Source organism: Lepisosteus platostomus, chromosome 13, assembly GCF_059453375.1.
Source record: "Lepisosteus platostomus isolate fLepPlt1 chromosome 13, fLepPlt1.hap1, whole genome shotgun sequence".
NCBI lineage: Eukaryota > Metazoa > Chordata > Actinopteri > Semionotiformes > Lepisosteidae > Lepisosteus > Lepisosteus platostomus.
The window spans coordinates 7,550,681-7,569,690 of record NC_142623.1 but is presented as its reverse complement, the minus strand read 5'-3'; the positions used below and the strand labels follow the sequence as shown (position 1 = coordinate 7,569,690).

Sequence of the window (19,010 nt, the reverse complement as noted above, 5' to 3'; positions counted from 1 at the left end):
GCCGACCCCGAAAATACTACACTTTTCTATTTTCGATGCCAAAAGACACCTAACTGGGAAATTCGTGACTTCCCACAAGACTTAACACTCAATTGTTATAGTCGCATTACAGTGCTAACGAATTCATCGTACCTTTAATTGCAAGATAGTGTGCTAATAAAAGCGTCAAATACATATTTTGGATGTATTTTAGCTCTGTAGACGTCGTTCACTTAAAATACTGCAGGGCATTTAGAGGCGATCTGAATAGTTATCTGTAAAATGCACACTCGCATCTATCCGTCAATATTATCTTAATGTTATTCATGCATTCCAAAACTTGTAATGTGTTTACAGGAGAAATTTTAGAACCTCTTCGTGCTCAACTCCCTCAGATTGAGCTTGTATCGAGCTGCTACAAGCAAACATCCAGAAACACTTGTATTCGGGAAGCCAGGCTGTACTGCTTAAAACCCAAGATGCCTGTAGCATCTCATGAGTTTTATTTGTTTCGGGACTGGTCTGGTCATCTACAGGCGGCTTTTAAAGAAATGTAGATATATGCATGTGTTTTGCCATGTTGGCCAACAAACCAAAAACCTAGCGCGAGAGAGCTCTAAGAGCGTCTGACGACAACAATAGCCAATCAGGCTACGGCTACGCTTGCACCGCCCCACAACAGTTACAGATTTTTTTTATTGGACAGAAAAGATACAGCGAGCCAATAGCAAATCACATACGATGAAAAAAATCCCAAAATCCAATTCGTAACATTAAAAAGCAAATCCTGTAAGGCAAACAAGGGAAAAATCTAAAATTACTTTGGACAGATTGGGTAGGCCTAGGATCAATCAGGATGGGCCTGGTGCGAAAAGGCAAATTCCTAATACAATCTTATAAAAGACCTCTAAGTGTCACCTGCAGCCCCGGATTTATAGTGTTACCAGTATGTGAAATTCACGTGTCCCACTTCTCCCTTTGGTATTTTTATACTGCTTTTTTCCTGATTATGTTTATATTTCCATTCTATGTTTGGCTAGTTTTTATTCTAGCTGCAGTGACAACAGGCTGCTATATATAACTCTGGTACTCTGGAAAGGGCGACAGTCGTTCCCTGAACTGCTGCACGGGACGACTCCTTTACTCACCGCCCAAATAATCACGCCGGAGGGGGCGACCTGTTGATAGTAGTTTTCAAAAGGAAGTACCGTAGTAGATCATTAAAAAACCTTAGTGCTACTACGTACCCCACAGTTATGTTTAAATTTAAAAAAAAAACTGTACATATCACAATGGTAAAAAAAAGTGCCTCCTAGATTTTACCACGCGCGGCCCTTTGCATTTTTTTAGGAAATGTGTTAAACATTAAACAACAGTGGAAAAGTGGAAGGAACGAAAACACCATCCCATTGATTTCGGGACCTTCATTTCAAAACGATTTGCACACACTTGAAAGATAAAATCGCATAAAGCTGTGTTCGGAAACATATACAGTTAGCACATGTGCGCGGTGTTTGTTTTCACACTGATCACAAATAAAAAAATATTTGCATCTTTTAAACATAGTTGTCAGAGTTAGTGTCATAGTTCAATGCCGGGTGTGACTTCCCCCGCATTTGTTCTTTGTCTTTGATTGAATCCACTGTTGACCATTTGCGCAATCAGACACCATCCAAGCTCCGGGATCAGTACTAGAAAAATAATTCAGACTGCACAGCTCGCCCGCGTACTTTGCTCACTGTGGAATAGAGGGCCTCTGTATTCTTCTCTCCCGTGTCTCGCTCGGCCTGACCGGGGCCGGCTGGCTTAGCTTTCTGAACCTGGGCGTAGACGGGGAAGGAGGGCTCGGCGTCCGCGGCGTTGCCCGGGTAGCATCTCATCTCCTCGTACAGGTTGCTGCAATCCGACGTTTGCCTCCGCGACACCCGGCATTCGGCGGTCCACTTGCTCCTGACCTCACCCACCTCTTCGTACTCATTGGCGCTGTGATAGCTGCTGTATCTCCTCACAGACCGGTTCGTGGGCACGTCGGGCAGCTGCCTCGTTTCCTTAGTCACCGGTGTGCCCTGTTCATTCCCTGCAAACCACGCAAAAAAAGAACTAACAGTCTGAGCGCCACGCTGTCCGTGTCGCCCGTTACCGCAGTATTGTCGTCTGTGCCTACTAATCCACAGCGCAGGATTTCTCAATCTCAGTTTTGCACTCTTTCAATGACTGTGCATAGAGTAGTGACATGTGGCTCCAAAATATTCTCCTCTTAGCCACTTTACTCGTGCGTTTTTAAGATCTTCAAAACGTTAAGGATGCTTTGTGGTTTTGCAATGTATAGTTCATCATGTGGTTGGGGATGTAAATAGCTGGCTCATGCTCTTTTTAGGTGTTTGGTTACTTTGGAGAATTTTCCAATTTAATCTCAGCCGGGATTTATCCCAGCAAGGCAGTTTACATCCTGGATGTATCCTGACTGACACACACACCAATTTTCTGTCACGGACGTCCAAAGGGACTAACCGTGGGGAGCAGGAGAGCGGAAAAAGACCCATATGCGTAGCGGCGAGACGGGAAAAAGGCCCGGGCTCATAGTGCAAAGAGTTCAGGAATGCCGTATAGAAACCTATGCCCTCAGGGAGCGGACGTGGGGCGCCCTGGTGCTAGGCGGGTCTCAGGACATCCGAACGTCAATGCTGAGCGAGGACAGAGTGCAAGACCCGGAAATATATAGCCCAAGGGAAAGAGAGGGACAGGAAGGACAGCAGACCGGAAACTAGGGACAGGACAGAGAAGGAGCGCCCTCTGGCTGCAGAGGGCGTGACAGTACCCCCCCCTTCATGGGCGGCTCCCGACGCCCATACAAATAAATAAGCTGCACAGCACTGGGGGGAGGAAAAACCTCATTTAACTGAAAGGAAACCTCCGGGAATCCACGGCTGAGAGCTACCCCTTCCTCCGGGGTATAAACCTTTATTGGGTGGAGGAAGGGGGGTAGAGAAGAGCTCCGGAGACTTAAAACAAAAAAGTACACAAGCACAAACACAACAGACAAAAACCTGGGAAAGACCAGGGAGACAAACCACACAAAACAGATAGGAACCAAAAACAGGAAACAGGTAGGAACCAAAGTTCCAAAACACAGGGAGTAGGGGGGACCAAAAAGGAGGGGAAACCAGGAAGAAAAAAATCAAAACAAAAGGCAAAAAACAAAACAAAACAAAAAAACACAAAAACCCCGGGGAAAAATACCGCAGACTGGGCAAATAGCACGTACACATTCTAACGCTGATATCGGAGTGGACAACCTGAGGAAAGCCAGACCGAAGTCCGCTCACAGACACAGATGCCCGGAGTGATATCCAGCGAAAAGAATGGAGGAACGGCAAATGGGCACGTTCACATACTAACGCTGATATCGGAGTGGACAACCTGAGGAAAGCCAGACCGAAGCCCGCTCACAGACACAACAGATGCCCGGAGTGATATCCAGCGAAAGGCATGGAGGAACGGCAGAAAGCTTACCATTCTATCACTGATATCGGAGAGAGCAAGACCAGGAAGAGCCAGGCACGAGAACCCGCTCCAGACACAGAAGCTCGGAGTGATATCCAGTAATGAGAATAGGCAAGCCAGCTCAACATTCAATCACTGATATCGGAGTGATCTACCCGAGGAAAGCCAGGTGCAGGACCCGCTCACAGGCACGGAAGATCGGAGTGATATCGAGTGATTAGAATAGAGGAACTGAAAAAAAAAAAACAGCCCAGAGAAAAAAAGAAAAAAAAAACTGCGGCAAGACAAAAAAAAGCGCAGCTCGCGGGGTCAGCAGGTGGCTCAGCATTCTGTCACAGACGTCCAAAGGGACTAACCTCGGGGAGCAGGAGAGCGGAAAAAGACCCATATGCGTAGCGGCGAGACGGGAAAAGGCCCGGGCTCATAGTGCAAAGAGTTCAGGAATGCCGTATAGAAACCTATGCCCTCAGGGAGCGGACGTGGGGCGCCCTGGTGCTAGGCGGGTCTCAGGACATCCGAACGTCAATGCTGAGCGAAGACAGAGTGCAAGACCCGGAAATATATAGCCCAAGGGAAAGAGAGGGACAGGAAGGACAGCAGACCGGAAACTAGGGACAGGACAGAGAAGGAGCGCCCTCTGGCTGCAGAGGGCGTGACATTTTCCAGAAGCCAATTAACCTCCCGGTTAATGTATCCTGGATGTATCCTGACTGACACACACACACACACACACACCAATTTTCCAGAAGCTAATTAACCTCCCGGCATGTCTTTGGACTGTGGAAGGAAACCAGAGCACCCAGAGGAAACCCATGTATGCAAACTGCACACAAAGTGGAGTCTGGACTTGAGGCCAGGTCCCCCACGCTGGGAGTCAGTAATGCTAGCCGCTGCGCCACAGCGCTGCTTGTAATCATACTTGATTCAGATAATCCCACCTAGCCCCTTGTTCTCACAATTCATATGCAAATGCGGATTTTTCCTTTTCTCTGAAGTGACTCCGTGTAAAATGTGAATTTAAATATTTGGATGAAGAGGAGATCAGAGCAGTTTCTGGGGTTCGGAGGCAGTCTGCGCTGGAAAGACAGGGTGGTGAAACCTAGAGAGGGGCAGACAGCTTCCTTCTTCCTTTCTTTCTTACCAAAAACCCAAACACACATTGAAAATCTACCTCTACCATACATGTCAAAAGTTCACTCCCCATCATTTCTATCCCTTTATTTTATTCTGTTGATGCATATTTTTGCACATAACCTGTTACCCTTTTGTTGTTTTGCACATTGCCTGTTGTTGTTTTTTGCACACTGCCTGTTGTCTCTGTCTTTCTTTTGCTACTCAATTGTATTGTTGTTGTTGTTGTTGTTGTTGTTTTCTCTTTGTACTACTTATGTCCGAGAGCTAGCTAAATAATATTTCGTTATACCATATACCATGTATATGAGTGTTATGACAATAAACTTGAACTTGAACTTGAACCTGTTCCCCGTTCCCCAGTGTCAGCCTGTTACTAACACAGTGGCACTTCAGCACCGACCGCAGTCGCTCTTCAGCGGAGCGACAACACGAAACGGCACAGACCTTTCTGTGACTCCCCTGCGTCCTGCCGCTGGGGTTCGGATGCAGTCTGCGCGGACTCCTGCTGCTCCGCTGTTCCCGGTGGCTGGAAAGACAGGGTGGTGAAACCTAGAGAGGGGCAGACAGCTCCCTCTTCACGAGCCGCACAGGTGGGAGGAGCAGCGTCATTCAACAGTAAACATGGCAATAACCGCCCACTATGAAACGCTCACATGCACTTAATTTCACTGCACCTGTACCCTACAATGATCAGTTAGCTGGTGAAGACTGACAGTGCACGTCACTGCCCATGTACAAGCATGCATTTGTTTGCTCAGCATAGTCCTTCCAGTAGACGGCAGTGATGACTTTCACTCAAGCGTCACTTCATTTCTCAGACCTTCGACTCTCTGAGCTTTTGAAGCACATTTCAATGCTTATGGTCCCAACCTGCATATGTTTTGCACATAACATAACCCACCACAATCTAGCATTCACAAGTAGCCAACATATAGCTTTGCTTAATGTGAATTCTGTACTTTTCAGTTTATATCCTGAATTGAAATATACAATATATCATTGTATATTTCATTATATTATATATAATGAAATTATATACTTCATTAAATATGTTTTATTTTTTATTTGCTCCCATATTGTTTAAATGAGATTCTTGAGTCCACTTAAGCCCAGAAGCCACGTTCGGTTTTTAACACCACACTGCTTTTTCTGCCCAGGGCCTCAGTGAAGACGGGGCATTTGCGACAAAGATGTCTTTAAAAGCCTATATTCATCAAACCCGTAGATTTAAACGATGTTGCATCATTTTGCGCAAGAAGTAACACACTGAGTAGAACTGGGACGTCTGCAGTTGCCATCCCTGAGCTGTGGTGATAGATGGAAAGCTGACTTGTCTGGAACAGTACTGGAATGTTTCAGTTTGTAACCGTGAGGTGAGACATGCTAGCTGAACACATCTGGACACACAGCTTTTCCAGGATACTTGGAATGTGTAGCTGACTTACTACTGAGGAGAGATCTGCTACCCCGCTGGTCCTCGAGTCAGTGGGTGATTTAGGCTTCCTGAAAAAAGAGATGTTATTGAATTTAGCCTGCATTGCCTCCAAGCATTTTAACTTCTTAGAAGAAAGAATTCCATTACAGAACTGCAGCGTTGGGCAAAGTAACATCGTGTTGTTTTCGTGGCCTTGATATGAGTGGTCTTCAGGGCAATGGGGCTGGAGTGCAAAGTTCTGTTAGATCAGAGGGACGTTCACAGAAATCTATGCAAGAGCAAAAGAGTCCTTGTAACACCAGCAGTCCCCCACGCAGACCAGCCTGTGTTCATCCCCTTTTAACCGAGGGCAGGACCCAGCTGCCTCGACTGAGGGGGCCAGCTTCTGTCAGCTGAGGCCCAGGCCCGCCAACGCGCCCCTTACCTCTTTCCACAGTGGCTGCACAGCAGGAGCAGCAGGACGAGGAAGACGCAGGAAACGCCGAGGACGCCAGCACTCCACGGCAGGGACGAAGTCAGGAAGAGCGTCTCCTGGGCCATGTCCCGAGCGTCTCCTGTCTCCTGTCTGTGGATTAGTATAAAACTGCTCTAACTGCGGACCAGAATCAAACACAGGCCTCCTGCGCTCACAGCGCATTTGGAGGAAACTGTTTTGGTACTGGAAAAGGTTTGAGGGTGTTGTCATATCTGGCAGCCCATGAAACACCAACGTCCTGAAGCTTTTCTATGGCATTTCAATCCAGGCTGGCCTCCTAGTGCTTCCACAGATGCGAAGGCTCAGGTGAGAGAACACCTGTACACCAGGGACGCTGCTCTGATATGAAAACTATTTTTTTTTAAATTTCCCGTCTCTTGTGAAAGGTAAAAAGAAGATTATGACTAGATAGCACTTTAGTGCACACTTTGCATGCCCCAGGAATTCTGTTTAACTGTTGTAAAAGATTAAGTAGTTCCAACTGATTTTCCTTTTGAAAGAAAATAGAAATTACAATAGAAGTTCAAGTTGGTAGCTGCGTCAGCTTGAGCAGGCTGCAAAGGAACAGGTAAAGGTTAATTCCAGCTGAAAGGAAAAGTAAAGAGAGGCACAACATTTTGGCTGCAGAGCCTTCTTCAGGTGTGTGGATATTGCTGGATGTATCAAAGGTAGATTTTTCCCTTTTATAAAGGAAATGTAAAGACAGGTTCTGCCTATACCATCAGTCAGAGCTAAACACAAAGATTCAACAGCAGAAACAGCAGATTTAATCATCTTATTTGGCTGCCATCTAAAATGGAATTTCCCATCAAAAGATTTTCCAGCCTCTGGAGTGTTTCAGTGTTCTCTGGGTGATTGCTGTTGACAGAAGAAATCTGTTAAAGAGGTGAGGTATATGAAGATTAGCTCAGTTTGACTTACCCGGCGTATTGAGTTCTAAAGCACTCTCCCAGCCAAGTCTCAAAGTTATGTTCCCTCACGCCTGTACAGTGAATGGCAGACACACCACAGAGATCAGGAAGAGAAGTGATTTTGAGGAAATTGCACACTACCTGCTCTGCTCTTCTCCTATTTACTTCTATGATTTAATGTCCCGCATCAGAGGAGGGTATTAAACACAGTAGCTTCCTCATTGCTCTGGATCCTAGAGTATATACTACAGTAGGTCCACAGTCTGTTTTTGAAGTTCTGTTTTTTTCAAGTTGCTGCTATGTGTTCTAAATTTACCAATGTGTTTGATTTAAGGAAATAAAAATAGTTGTGGTTTCTGAAAAAGTGTAGGATCTTGATGACCATCTTTGCACCAGAGGCTATTAATATGACTAGCACATGGTTATATCTTTCACATGTTAGGTCAGTATTGCTAGTATGTAACAGAAACCTTTTTTAGCCACATATGGACCATGTATAACCTTACTGTGAGGATATTCTAAACACATCCATTTGTATGGGCCTGTATCAGAGGCATTCAGTGCAAGAAGTCTGAAATGTAGAGGTGAATTCAACATCCTTTGACCAACCTGTTCCTTTGCAGCCTATGCATGCTGACGCAGCTGCCTGCTTGAAATAGGTATTTGTCAAATAAAAAAGGGGGAACTTCTGATGGAAGTTCCTACTCAGTTGGATGATCGAAGAAGAGTCCTTCCTCAATAACTGGCTCCAATCAGCTACAGCAGCTAAAGGTCTTCCTAATCTGCGCCGAATCGGAGGTCTTCTGGAGTTCAGCACTGGGAGTGTGAGTCAGGCGGGCCCTGTGATACTGACATCACAACGAGTAACCAACACCATATGGGCGCTGCATAACAGGGACAAATAGACCAAAGACATGGCAGATGGAGCCATTGTAGCCCTGGTGTAGAGTAGTAGAAGAGTAGTTTTGTCGGTAGGTTGCATTTATTGTAGTAATATGCATTTATTGTCACACCATACTTTAGCAAAGTCAGTTGAAAAACTCAATTACCACTTGCATGAATGAATTTAAGAAACCTAGAAGTGGTTTATTCTAGGTTGGAAGTATCATTGGAGCATAACTGTAGTTCAACACTAGATAACCTTGATTCAGAAGTTGAGAATATTAGGCTTGCAGACACAATGCATCTGGTGTTCGGACTTGGCACATGTCAGTGGTCAAATCTACAGCGTCAGAATCAGTGTTACATAAGAACGGTTACAATCGAGAGGAGAAGATTTTACTATCTAGCTTCCGTGATTGAACAAAACTCTCCATTTATAGAACATACATTGTGATGGACAGCAACAGGAAATTATTTCATTAGCATCACAATAGGTGTACTGAGATCAATGCACAAGCAACTTCTGGCCACCAGAGGGCGACCATTAACAACAAACAAGTGAAGAGAGGAAAATGCTAAAAATGCCTTCAAATATAAATCACCACAGTGACTGATTTTTTTTTTACAATTTATTACAAAACAAAAGTGATAAATAGGCATGATATTCACTATGTACAGCGGCACTAAAAAGGTGCACATACATTTTTATAGCTCAGAGCAAAAGAAAACCTACTAGGATAATTAAAAGAAAATGATGACATTATCCATGTCTTGCCCAGCTCTGCAAAACCACCAGCCCACCAGGATGGGACAGCCCTGCATTAATCTCTTCTGTGCAGCAAGTGAGATTGTAAGTTACTGTTGTTTTGTTGCCATGTGTATGCATTAAAAATCACTTGAAATGAGACTTTGTGCCACAGAAATGTTAGGCAAGAGCATTTATCTTACAGTGGCAAACTATGACTTACAGTAATTCATAACACAGATGTGAAACACGTTGCAGAATTATCTTACATGCCACATCTAAAAAAAAAGTTTAGAGATAGTATTTTTTCTTTGCGATATATTTTCTTTTACAAGGTCAAATTAACACTACTGCACCTCAGTTTGGAACTGCCATTCCTCACCGAGCTCAGCTCACTGAAGATGAAGACGACGCACACACAACGCTTTCGTACGTGCAGTCAGGCACTAAGCTTGATGCACCAACAGCAGAACTGACGGCCTGGACAGCAGGACAGGCACAATTCTCACCGTCTCGATCCCGACTAACCCCAGCGATATTCAGCCTGCTCCGATTCTCCCAGGGAGATCCGGAGCATATGACACAACCCAGAGCAGAATCCAGGACAGCTGGACTGCAGGCACCTACCTGCTCTCAGGAGCTTTACTTTGTCATTTTCCCTAGACTGACCCACTGAAGCATGCACCAGGTGACTCTCCCACCTGGGCAACCCTCCATAAACAATTAGATTTAATAACTATATTTTTACCAACATCCTTAGAGCACTCTGTCACCAATGTTCAACAACGCCAGCTTCTGTCTGGCAGCATCATCATGATGGATTTAGGTGTTTCCTGAATGCAGCCCAGGTTATTATTCAAAGTGCTCCTATGTGCTTACGTGTGTTATGGGCTAATGGTGAAAAATGAAATTATGTCTGTCTTAGTTTCAGGCCTAAGCTCAGTGGGAAGCCTGATGCATGGTTGCTCATTAATACATACCTGTACATCCTGATCTCAACAAGGGGAATTAGCTCTCAATTATAGCAGAGCAACAGGCTTTTATCAGCTCAGAATGCGGCTTGATTAATGGGTTTGTATGGCCTAAGATGTCCCCTTTATACAATCACTGAATACTACCAGCAACTGCCTTCATATTTTCTGTATACTGTATTGTCTTTTTTTCTTTTCAAAATGAACACAAACTCGCCAAAGAGGACAGAATAAAGGAAAGCAACCTCTGAACTAATCCGCTATGCAGATCGTCCTCTTGCCTGTTCTAGCACAGCACATTCATCACAGGAGCTGGACAGGACTGCTGCCTCGTGAGCAGTCCCCATGGTGATCTCTGTGTCCCAGCCAATCAGCACTGCTGCCTACGCTGGCTGGTGACAGACAGCACGGAGCACAAAAAAAAAAAAACAAGACAAAAAGCAAAGCAGAAATCCAAAGAGTTCAGGGATGCAACAAATTTGGCAAGACCCGACTGTACCCGTCAAACAGGCCAAAGACATTCGCAAAACAAGCAGTCAGTGTTACAGTGCAGCTGGGGAAAAGGCTATTGGAAGTGAAACATTCATGATTCTTAAACTCTGTGGATTTCGGTGCTCATGGCTACTAACAAGACTCCATGAGCATCTTCTTTAACAGAACTATTAACATGTACCTTATTGTTGATTGGATTACCTTGTGCAAATTCCACCCCTGCTCCCTATGAAGAAAGCTGTGCAACATATTTCAGTGATATAGAGTCCACGGGTCTCATTTTAATTTATTAACCTCAGCTCTGACAACAAATCAGCAAAAATAAAGAATACTGATGTTGTCCTGTGCTTTGCTTGCAATTGCATTTAGACATGCGTGTAAAATGCAAGCAAGGATGCACATTCTGTCTTATTTTAAATCTATCCGCATTTAATGCGCATTATGCACATTTAACCAGGCCCTGGTGAAATTAAAAATCTAACCTTTTTTGGGTCAATGTAGAAAACCTAACATAAAAAACCAGCATCCATCCATCTCCTTTCTAACTGCTTCATCCAATACAGGGGTATGTGGGGGGGGCAGACCCTATCTGGGAATTTAACACATTCATATTCCACCAATGTCTGTGACCACAAAAAAAAAATGGGAACATTCGATTTAAAAAGAACAACAGATTTGATCCAAGCTGTGAAAATAATGCCCTTGCAGTGGACCAACATACGTAACGGGACCTCCAACTACTGTATTTTTGCACAGCTAAAAACACAAAATATAGACACAAACGACCTTTGCAGAAATAGACCTTCATTCTCCACAGGTGCTGTACTAGAAGAGAAGCTCTGCATTTTTGTGGCAGACAGGAAGGCACTTCGAGAACAGTAGAGACTTCAAAACAGTACTCGCATATCTCAAGCAATTAGTCTTCACAGTCCGAGTGATACTGTAGAGCACGTCTGCAGCAATAATAAGGTGTTAGCAGTGAAAAAGTACAAGAGCAATAGGCCGCACTTATAGTGCATCCTTAAACCACAGGCTAGGGCATTAACACCAAGATCAGCGGTGTCTTCACTTCAATTTGTCTCTGTGGTCAAGGGAGCTGCGGACTTTCCCACTCATGACAACAGCGGTCAGGGCACTGACGGCTCCAGTGAAGACAAACAGGAGGGAGAAGTGGAGGGCGGCCGCGTCGCCATGGAGACGCTGGTAGAGCGGCCGCCTGCCCAGGTAGTCCAGGCGGGAGGCCTCGATCTGGCTGAGGGTGCAGAGGGCCAGCAGCACGTGGAAAAGCTGGTGGCCCTGTCCCAGGACGTCACACCTCCCCGGGAACCACTTCTGAGGTAGAGGCTGGGTGAAGAAGAAGGCGCTGGACAGGAAGAAGGCCACCTGGCCGACGTGGAAAAACACCGCGGGATCCTGGGAGCAGGGGTGGCACGAGAAGATCCGGTGCACCACGGGGCTGATGTCCCAGGCGTAGGCCAGGCCAGAGGGCACCACCTGAACCACCTTGCGGTGCCAGTATGGCAGGTTGTGGCTCCAGTACTTGCTGTAGCAGCAGGCCAGGCAGGAGAACCAAGATAAGAAGGCAGCACAGGGCATGAACATACCTTGAAGGAGAGAGTGCCAGCTGCCCTCGATGGCATAGTAAAAATGAACCAAGGCGCTGCCATACTGGTACAGCGCCACCCCCACGTAGTCCAGGAAAAAGAAGGCGTAGTGGCAGAACTCTGACTTGGCAGAGAGGAGGTGGGCAAGGGTGCTGCACATCATGTAGGCCAAAGAGGACAGGAGGAGAATGAGGAGGGGCCAGGCATGGACATCCCCCACAAAATCCACCGTCTCCGCCAGCTGGGACAGCTTCATCAGGACCACCAGGGTGGACAGGAGGTGGCTCCACACGTTGACCGTCTCATTGTGGCGCTGGAAGAGGGACAGGAAGTAGTAGCGCCAACCCTGGTGCATCTGGCGGTAGCCGGTGTGGATGTAGTGCTCCCGGAGGTAGCAGGGCACCTCGCCCTCCCTCATGGTGCAGGGTAGGGAGGGCGCAGCCTCCTTCAGCATCTGAGGGACCTGCTGGACTTGCTGGAGGTTGATGAACAGTCGGCCAATCTTCTCCATGACAGTGGTAGCAATCGCTGTTTATGCTGCCAATGTCTCTGCAGTTTTCACCTAGAGCCTGCTGGGAAGCAGAAGAAACACCTGTATTGACATTTTGCATTGTTTTGACAAATACCTCCCCAAAAAAAGCATAAAATGACTAGAAGTTGGCTTAAGGTCTCCCTGGGCTTTGATCCCACGGAAGAACCCTTCCTCGATGAAGGATCTAGCCAGCTAGAAACAGAGTAAGCACACGGGAGATTAACTTATCATTCTTCAGCTTTTTCAATAGTAACTGAAGGGGAACCATGTTGGATTTCAAGGAATTCTGCAAAATTAAGACCACAGCCTCCAAAAATGTTTTTGGAGACAGATGTCTGGAGCACAAACTGACCATTCAAAGCAGCGCTGATTTTAAAAATGGAATGAAATTGATTCTTATAAGAACAATGCATAAGTTAATACAAAGAAATACAGCATTTTTATATGATGAAATCGTTTATTAAGCAGACGGATTTAGTGGGAAACGATGACCACATGGAGCTTCTGTACCCAGTTACTGTATACCACAGAGCCCGAAGGCCTTCACACGTCCTGCCTAGCCTTCAAACCCATAACACCCTGGCTTGGAGTCCAACCACCTAACACTACTCACTGCGCCCTCGACTAAAAATGTAAAATGGATCAATATTTTTTTAAAAGACAATCAAGTGGCAGAAGGAGTGTGAAAAAAACACACATTTGTGCACGTCGTAGACTGACATGGCCAGGAGCTGCAATACAGCTGCCCGAATTATCTCTACTGTATTATCTTTAGTCATACACAGCCCATCAACTCACTCTGCCACCTCACCGGAACATTTATCAAACCAGACAAGCCAACACAGAGCACAGTCTCATTTCCTCCACCAGCGCGACAAAATCAGACCAGACCCTCCTTCACTCTGTCGCCTTCTGCTTCCCCCTCTGGGAAATTTGTTTTCTGCTGTGGGATTTGGGAACACAGAGCCCAGTGGTAATCTCAGTCTTTTATTTAATTAGCCTGCCATACATCTCAATTTAAAATGTTTTTTTAACCCTCTAAAGAGAACACACTGCTGGCCCTAAACAGAGTTTACACCTGTACTGTAGCTATGAAACTCTTCTGCTGACCCTGCTGTCAAAACGCGAATGTGAGTTTCCACCCAGTTCCTCCAGGGCTCTCCAGTAGCGAGAAACTCCTCAAGTCCAGTGGTTTGGAAAACCAACACTCTTACCTAGTTAATTCCCTCTGACTGTGCTTTCTGTGGATCTGTGATAATACCTTTCATTCATCTGATCCCAAAGGACGCACTTTACTCATGGAAGAGGACCCACTTCATCTACATCTGAAGAGCAGCTCCCACCTGGGAGACACACAGCGGCCATTCTACATCAACAGCCCCACTGCACAGGAAACTGGAGCAAAACATCGCTTCGCTGATTAAATGAAATGGGATGTGCAGAAAGTACAGATTGTACACCAAGGAAACACTAAAGCATTTGCAGGTCCTTAAGTGATGGTGTACTCAACGCCGCAATCTAATGTCTCATTTTCTGCAGTATCGTATCCCCCATCACCATACTGGAGCTTCGGTCCGGAAATTCTGGTTGAGAGGGAAGAGCGCCACCTACTGGCCCACAAACACCACTGACAGCAGCTGCCTGAATTTTCTTGTAGGTCTCCCATCTCAGTACTGACCAGGCCTAGCCTTTTTAATCTTTCTTACACTGTTAGGATACAAGGTGTTAACACTAATTTTAACTTTTTTATATGTAACAATAACGATCAGAATGAATTATCATTTAAAAAAAGTTTTTATCTATTATTTAAATATTTTATTTTCAATAATGCTGCATTTCATTTTCACTGAAACGGAAAAATGAAACTTCCCCAATATTTTAGATTGTTTTGCACCTCAGATAATGTCCCAGGACCTTATGCGGAAATTCAGGGATAGGGAGCAGTGGCTCTGTGGCTGTGGCCCTGTGGCTGGAAGATTGCTGGTTCAAATCCAGCGGCCAGCAGAGGAATCCTACTCTGTTGGGCGCCTGGGCAAGGCCCTTAAACCTATATGCTCCAGGAGCACTGTACAATGGCTGACCCTGCGCACTGACCCCAAGCTTCTCTCCCTGTCTGTGTGTCTGTGTCTCATGGAGAGCAAGCTGGGGCATGCAAAAAGATGAATTCCTAATACAAGAAAATGTATATGGGTAACAAAGTGATCTTATCTTATCTTACATGTCACCGTGATTCATTACAGAACACGGTTCTGCAGGTGGAGGAATCCAACACAATTATTAAATCATGCAGACAGAGTAACGGCTATTTCCTTCAGTAACAGACACCCCCCATGTTCAGATCGCACACTGAGTGGTTTTCTGATAACAGAGTCATTTTCTGGAGCTTCATCAAGTCAGTTATCTCAAACATACAAGGCTGCTTTACGTCAGCTCACTGTGTGACAAAGCAGTGTCTGTGGTGAGCACGTTCACACCTATACAGAGCAGAAATCAGAACGCAATTGGTATCTGCTACCTGAACTGACTCTGAAGTCAAAGCTTCTAAAAAGCAACTTCAAACGCTATAACCAAAATTCACTAACCGCAAAAAAAAAGAATCAGATGCATTAAAAAGAACATATTAACCCATTTCACAATAAGCTGTTTTTTTTTTTAGGAACCACAACCTCTTTTACCATTGTTATCAATTAGTGTTGTGCCTGAGTGCCGTTCTACAAAGGCTGAAATTAATTCTAAAAGATGTGAAGTTAGTACATGTACGATTCAGTGCAAAAACATTAGATGTAATTGACAGAGTACATGATAAGTGAGGGGAGGGGAACATTTGGTCTTTTCTCCATGTCAACATTTTTTCTGTCTGTCTGGAAAAACAAGATAAGCCAGTGCAATATTTTTAGAAGAACCAAGAAAATCAAATTGCTGTGGGTGCTGCAAGCCCAAAAGTAATAATACTTTTAAGTATTTAGAATGTATTCATACAATGAATAATAAACACTTTGGTCACATTTTAGATTAATTTGCATAAGGGCAGGTTTGATGGTTATTCAATTAGACTTTAGCATCAGCTGAAGCTCTACTTTCTACTCTACAATTTGATATTAAACCCTTCTTTAATACAACTAAATGTAAAGGTAATTGTTTAAACAATAACATCCTTTCATTTTCAAGATCGTTTGATCGCTTACAAAGTGGGCTTTTTAGTTCGTTCTTTCAAGTGCTGGAAATAAAAACACTTGTGCTTTTGAAAAGCATTTGCCTACACAAATGTTTTCAGATAACTTGCTGCACTGTTGAGCTGGAGTAGGCCAAAAGCGGGTTTTGTTTCCAACTCTGGAGAGCACAAAATGAACACCACCCAGCACAGAAGCTAAGGCAAAGCAAAGCACCTATAGGCGGAAAGGGATCAAAGCCAGTCTTGATATAGTGTAAGGCTTAGAAAACCAACAGGGAAACTGAACCTGACTCATCTCTGCAGTCAAAGACGCATACTATATCCGTGTCTGCAGTAGGACAGGTAATTATCAAACAACCAGACTCCGCTTCGAACATACATTCGTTAGAAGGGTTAAAAATGAGAGAAGGCCATACAGCGCCATTTAGCCCCGCCGTTTTTAGAGAGAAAACCAGGGTATCGGCTGTTTAGCATGTTCCACACTCCCACAGTTTTAATTTTTATTCTCCAAAGACGTCCAGCATGCCTGTCAGTAAACAGGTACGGTGTACGAACGCGACGATGACAACAAACAGCTAGTGCCACAGTTTCACGAACTCACGCTGAAATCCAGTCCTTCTGGGATTCACTGTTCCCGTGGTTTTTGTTTCCGTAGGTGTTGAACGTCTCGCACCTCTCGTGTAGTCCCTCATCCCCAAGGCCTGCGACCCCCTTGTAAATGAAGCTACATTATTTTAACAAGTGCACTTCGCAGTCAACAGTGCAGTTCTGAGAGCATGGTTGTTTTTTCCTGTTTATCTAAAAGTGCCTTTTGCGGTTCGAGATTTCAGACTGTTTATACTGTTCTTTCTCCAAGTAAAATGTTCTCTTCCAGGCAGCAGCTGTAGAAGTCTGTGACGGGGAGTACACTATTGGGGTACACTGAAGGTGGGGTCCTGAGGCCAGGTGCTCAAAACGACAGGTCATCAGTGGTCAAGCTAACACAAAACGCCCATGGGATCTGACTTTCTACAAGCCTAGTATAGAGGTGTACAGTGACAACTGTCTTTAAAAAACCCACTTTTAAGGAAATATTTACAAAAGGTTTATGTCCTATAAATATAGTTATACATCTCATTCATATATATTCAGTGTTTGACAGAAAAGGGATTTGACTGTATTAATCTATTTTCATAACCCACTGTGTGCCGTGCAAGTCAGACCTATACACACGAAGTTTGAACCGCATCTTATCTCACCAGCTCGAAGACAACAGGAAGGTCTTGGCAATTTGACTTTGACATGAACAAACTGTTGATTTACAAAAATAAAATTCCGCCTTCTTAAGAACGTCGCGCAGACAATGTTTTCACATGTCCCCGTGCTAAATATCGTCCTTCTCCGAACATTATTTTTTCAGCTTTGTATTTCTCTAGAGGGAAACTTTAATCAACTCAACCGAAAAGGACGCGTTATGAATAAGTCTGCACGTATGCACTGAACGCTTAAGAAATCCCACTTTGATCTTAAAAATATAAAAAAAAACGTTTTTAAGAGCAAGGGAGTGTTTTATTGAGGATTAACGGATATAACCAGACCGAAATACGTGATCATTCGGCTTCTTCACTTCACTTTATGCGTTTATCACTCGGTTACTTTTCACAATCGACAAGCGTTATGTAACCAACGCGTCGTCCGGGTTGTTACTCCTAACAACATCCTAACGCAAAGTATCACGACTGGAGGGAACCGCCGCGAAATGAAGTCGTCACCTGCTTTAAAGTCCCAGAGGTTCATCAGCTGGCTGTACCTCGGCTTCCATCCAGCGCAGAGACGAAGTGCACACACAGCTCGCACGACCGTCCCTCCCATCTGCGAGAGCGCTCGGTGAACCAGGGCTCGGCCGCAGTCACGCCTTCCGAAGGCGGGCTGACTGGCGCCGCAGCCACTGGGAGTAGCGAAGACCAGAGCAGGCACTTGGGTGTCAGTGCGGGGGAGCCAGTAGCCTCGGAATAAGTAGGCGGTCAACAAAAATTAACAAAAATGGAAATGTATCGCTTTGGAAGTAGAAAGCGGTTGCTTTTTTTTGTTACCAGTTCATGAGATAAAGAGGCGCACCCGGGGTTTTGCACATTTCATGCAGGAGAAAACCACAGTGTTGGCCAGGACGGCAGGGTTTTTAATAAGTACAGTAAATGCTCAAATTCGTGCTAAACATTGCACGGCTGAGGCTTATTGTGTGTGCTGCCTTTGGTGACCGCACCCAGATACAGCGGAAAATGGGGAAAAAAAACGTTTTGGCTCCGGTTTGTCTTCACGTTACCGCCCTCCTTTTAAACAAAAAAAAGAACTAAAATGCATAGGTTAACGTAAGACCTGTAGCGTACGGAATGTACAGTAAACTATGTAAAAGTATACGTGAAACATCTTAGCTGCTAGTTTCTTGTAGATAAAATCCCACAGGGATTCAGTCCAGTTTTCAGATAGAACTGCGGTGCGTATATTGTAGAAAATACTTGAACCCTATTGCTAAATAATTTGGACAGTCTGGAAGACATTTTTCACGTCAAGATAACGAAAAATGAAGAGGGAATCACGTATAAAATGTGGGAAAAAGTAGTATCAACAGCAGAGATCTGTGTATTTCCTAGTTGTGCAATGAACTGAGAATTATGAAACTGTAAAATACTTATAGTGCAACACTTAAACACTACAATAAGCAATGGCAAAGAAGGGGACTGAATTATCCATCCTTTGGATATGGTTTGTGAAAAATGTTGAGGCTACTGCATAAAAGAAAAGTGATAGCAGGCCAGAGTAACAACATGTTGTCTTGACAACCCAAGTTGATGAAAGCAAATAACATCAGAAATGGGGAAGTCGCTGACCTTTGCTATTGTGCCTAATCATCCCATTAGGGCCCTGTCATGCCACTCTGCCCCCTCCTCTCCTTCCTCTGGAGGATCAGGGTATCCTAGTTTAATCCATGCATCCATTTTCTCACCTCTTAATCCAGTTCAGGGGGAGCCGCGGTATACTTCCTGGACAGTCTGTCGCAGAGCAGGCACACAGACACACACACACTTCCTGGTTTAGGACCAACCCAAAATAATAATTATTAATAATAATTCCTTACACTTTCTATAGAGCTTTACAGGTAATGGGGACTCCCCTCCTCCACCACCAATGTGTAGG

At 44.8% G+C, this 19,010-nt stretch overlaps 2 protein-coding genes across 5 annotated transcripts; both read right to left on the bottom strand.

The window, feature by feature from the left end:
- Positions 1–656: 656 nt before the first annotated feature.
- LOC148649774 (uncharacterized) lies at positions 657–8,662 on the bottom strand. Its single transcript, XM_088602894.1, has 6 exons — positions 8,580–8,662; positions 7,449–7,509; positions 6,477–6,617; positions 6,063–6,120; positions 5,062–5,143; positions 657–2,056 (listed from the first exon to the last, which is right to left on the bottom strand). Exons 3-6 carry the CDS (start codon positions 6,590–6,592, stop codon positions 1,671–1,673), a joined length of 642 nt encoding a protein of 213 aa, XP_088459020.1. The 5' UTR covers positions 6,593–6,617; positions 7,449–7,509; positions 8,580–8,662; the 3' UTR covers positions 657–1,670.
- Positions 8,663–8,694: 32 nt separating this feature from the next.
- Positions 8,695–17,954, bottom strand: paqr7a (progestin and adipoQ receptor family member VII, a). 4 transcript variants are annotated; one of them, XM_088602893.1, is made up of 3 exons: positions 17,588–17,954; positions 16,438–16,547; positions 8,695–12,704 (listed from the first exon to the last, which is right to left on the bottom strand). In XM_088602893.1, exon 3 carries the CDS (start codon positions 12,641–12,643, stop codon positions 11,594–11,596), a length of 1,050 nt encoding a protein of 349 aa, XP_088459019.1. In that variant the 5' UTR covers positions 12,644–12,704; positions 16,438–16,547; positions 17,588–17,954; the 3' UTR covers positions 8,695–11,593. The 4 variants fall into 4 exon arrangements, with proteins under 4 accessions (XP_088459019.1, XP_088459018.1, XP_088459017.1 ...); XM_088602892.1 differs by having other exon boundaries at positions 8,695–12,701; XM_088602891.1 differs by lacking the exon at positions 16,438–16,547 and having other exon boundaries at positions 17,588–17,950.
- Positions 17,955–19,010: the final 1,056 nt, after the last annotated feature.

Coding starts and splice junctions, on each gene's coding strand:
- LOC148649774 (XM_088602894.1), bottom strand. CDS start 6,592: ATGGCCCAGGAGACGCTCTTCCTGACTTCGTCCCTGCCGTGGAGTGCT. Junction 6,121..6,476: donor TGCAGCCACTGTGGAAAGAG/GTAAGGGGCGCG, acceptor CTCTTTTTTCAG/GAAGCCTAAATCACCCACTG. Junction 5,144..6,062: donor TAGCAGATCTCTCCTCAGTA/GTAAGTCAGCTA, acceptor CTGTCTTTCCAG/CCACCGGGAACAGCGGAGCA.
- paqr7a (XM_088602893.1), bottom strand. CDS start 12,643: ATGGAGAAGATTGGCCGACTGTTCATCAACCTCCAGCAAGTCCAGCAG.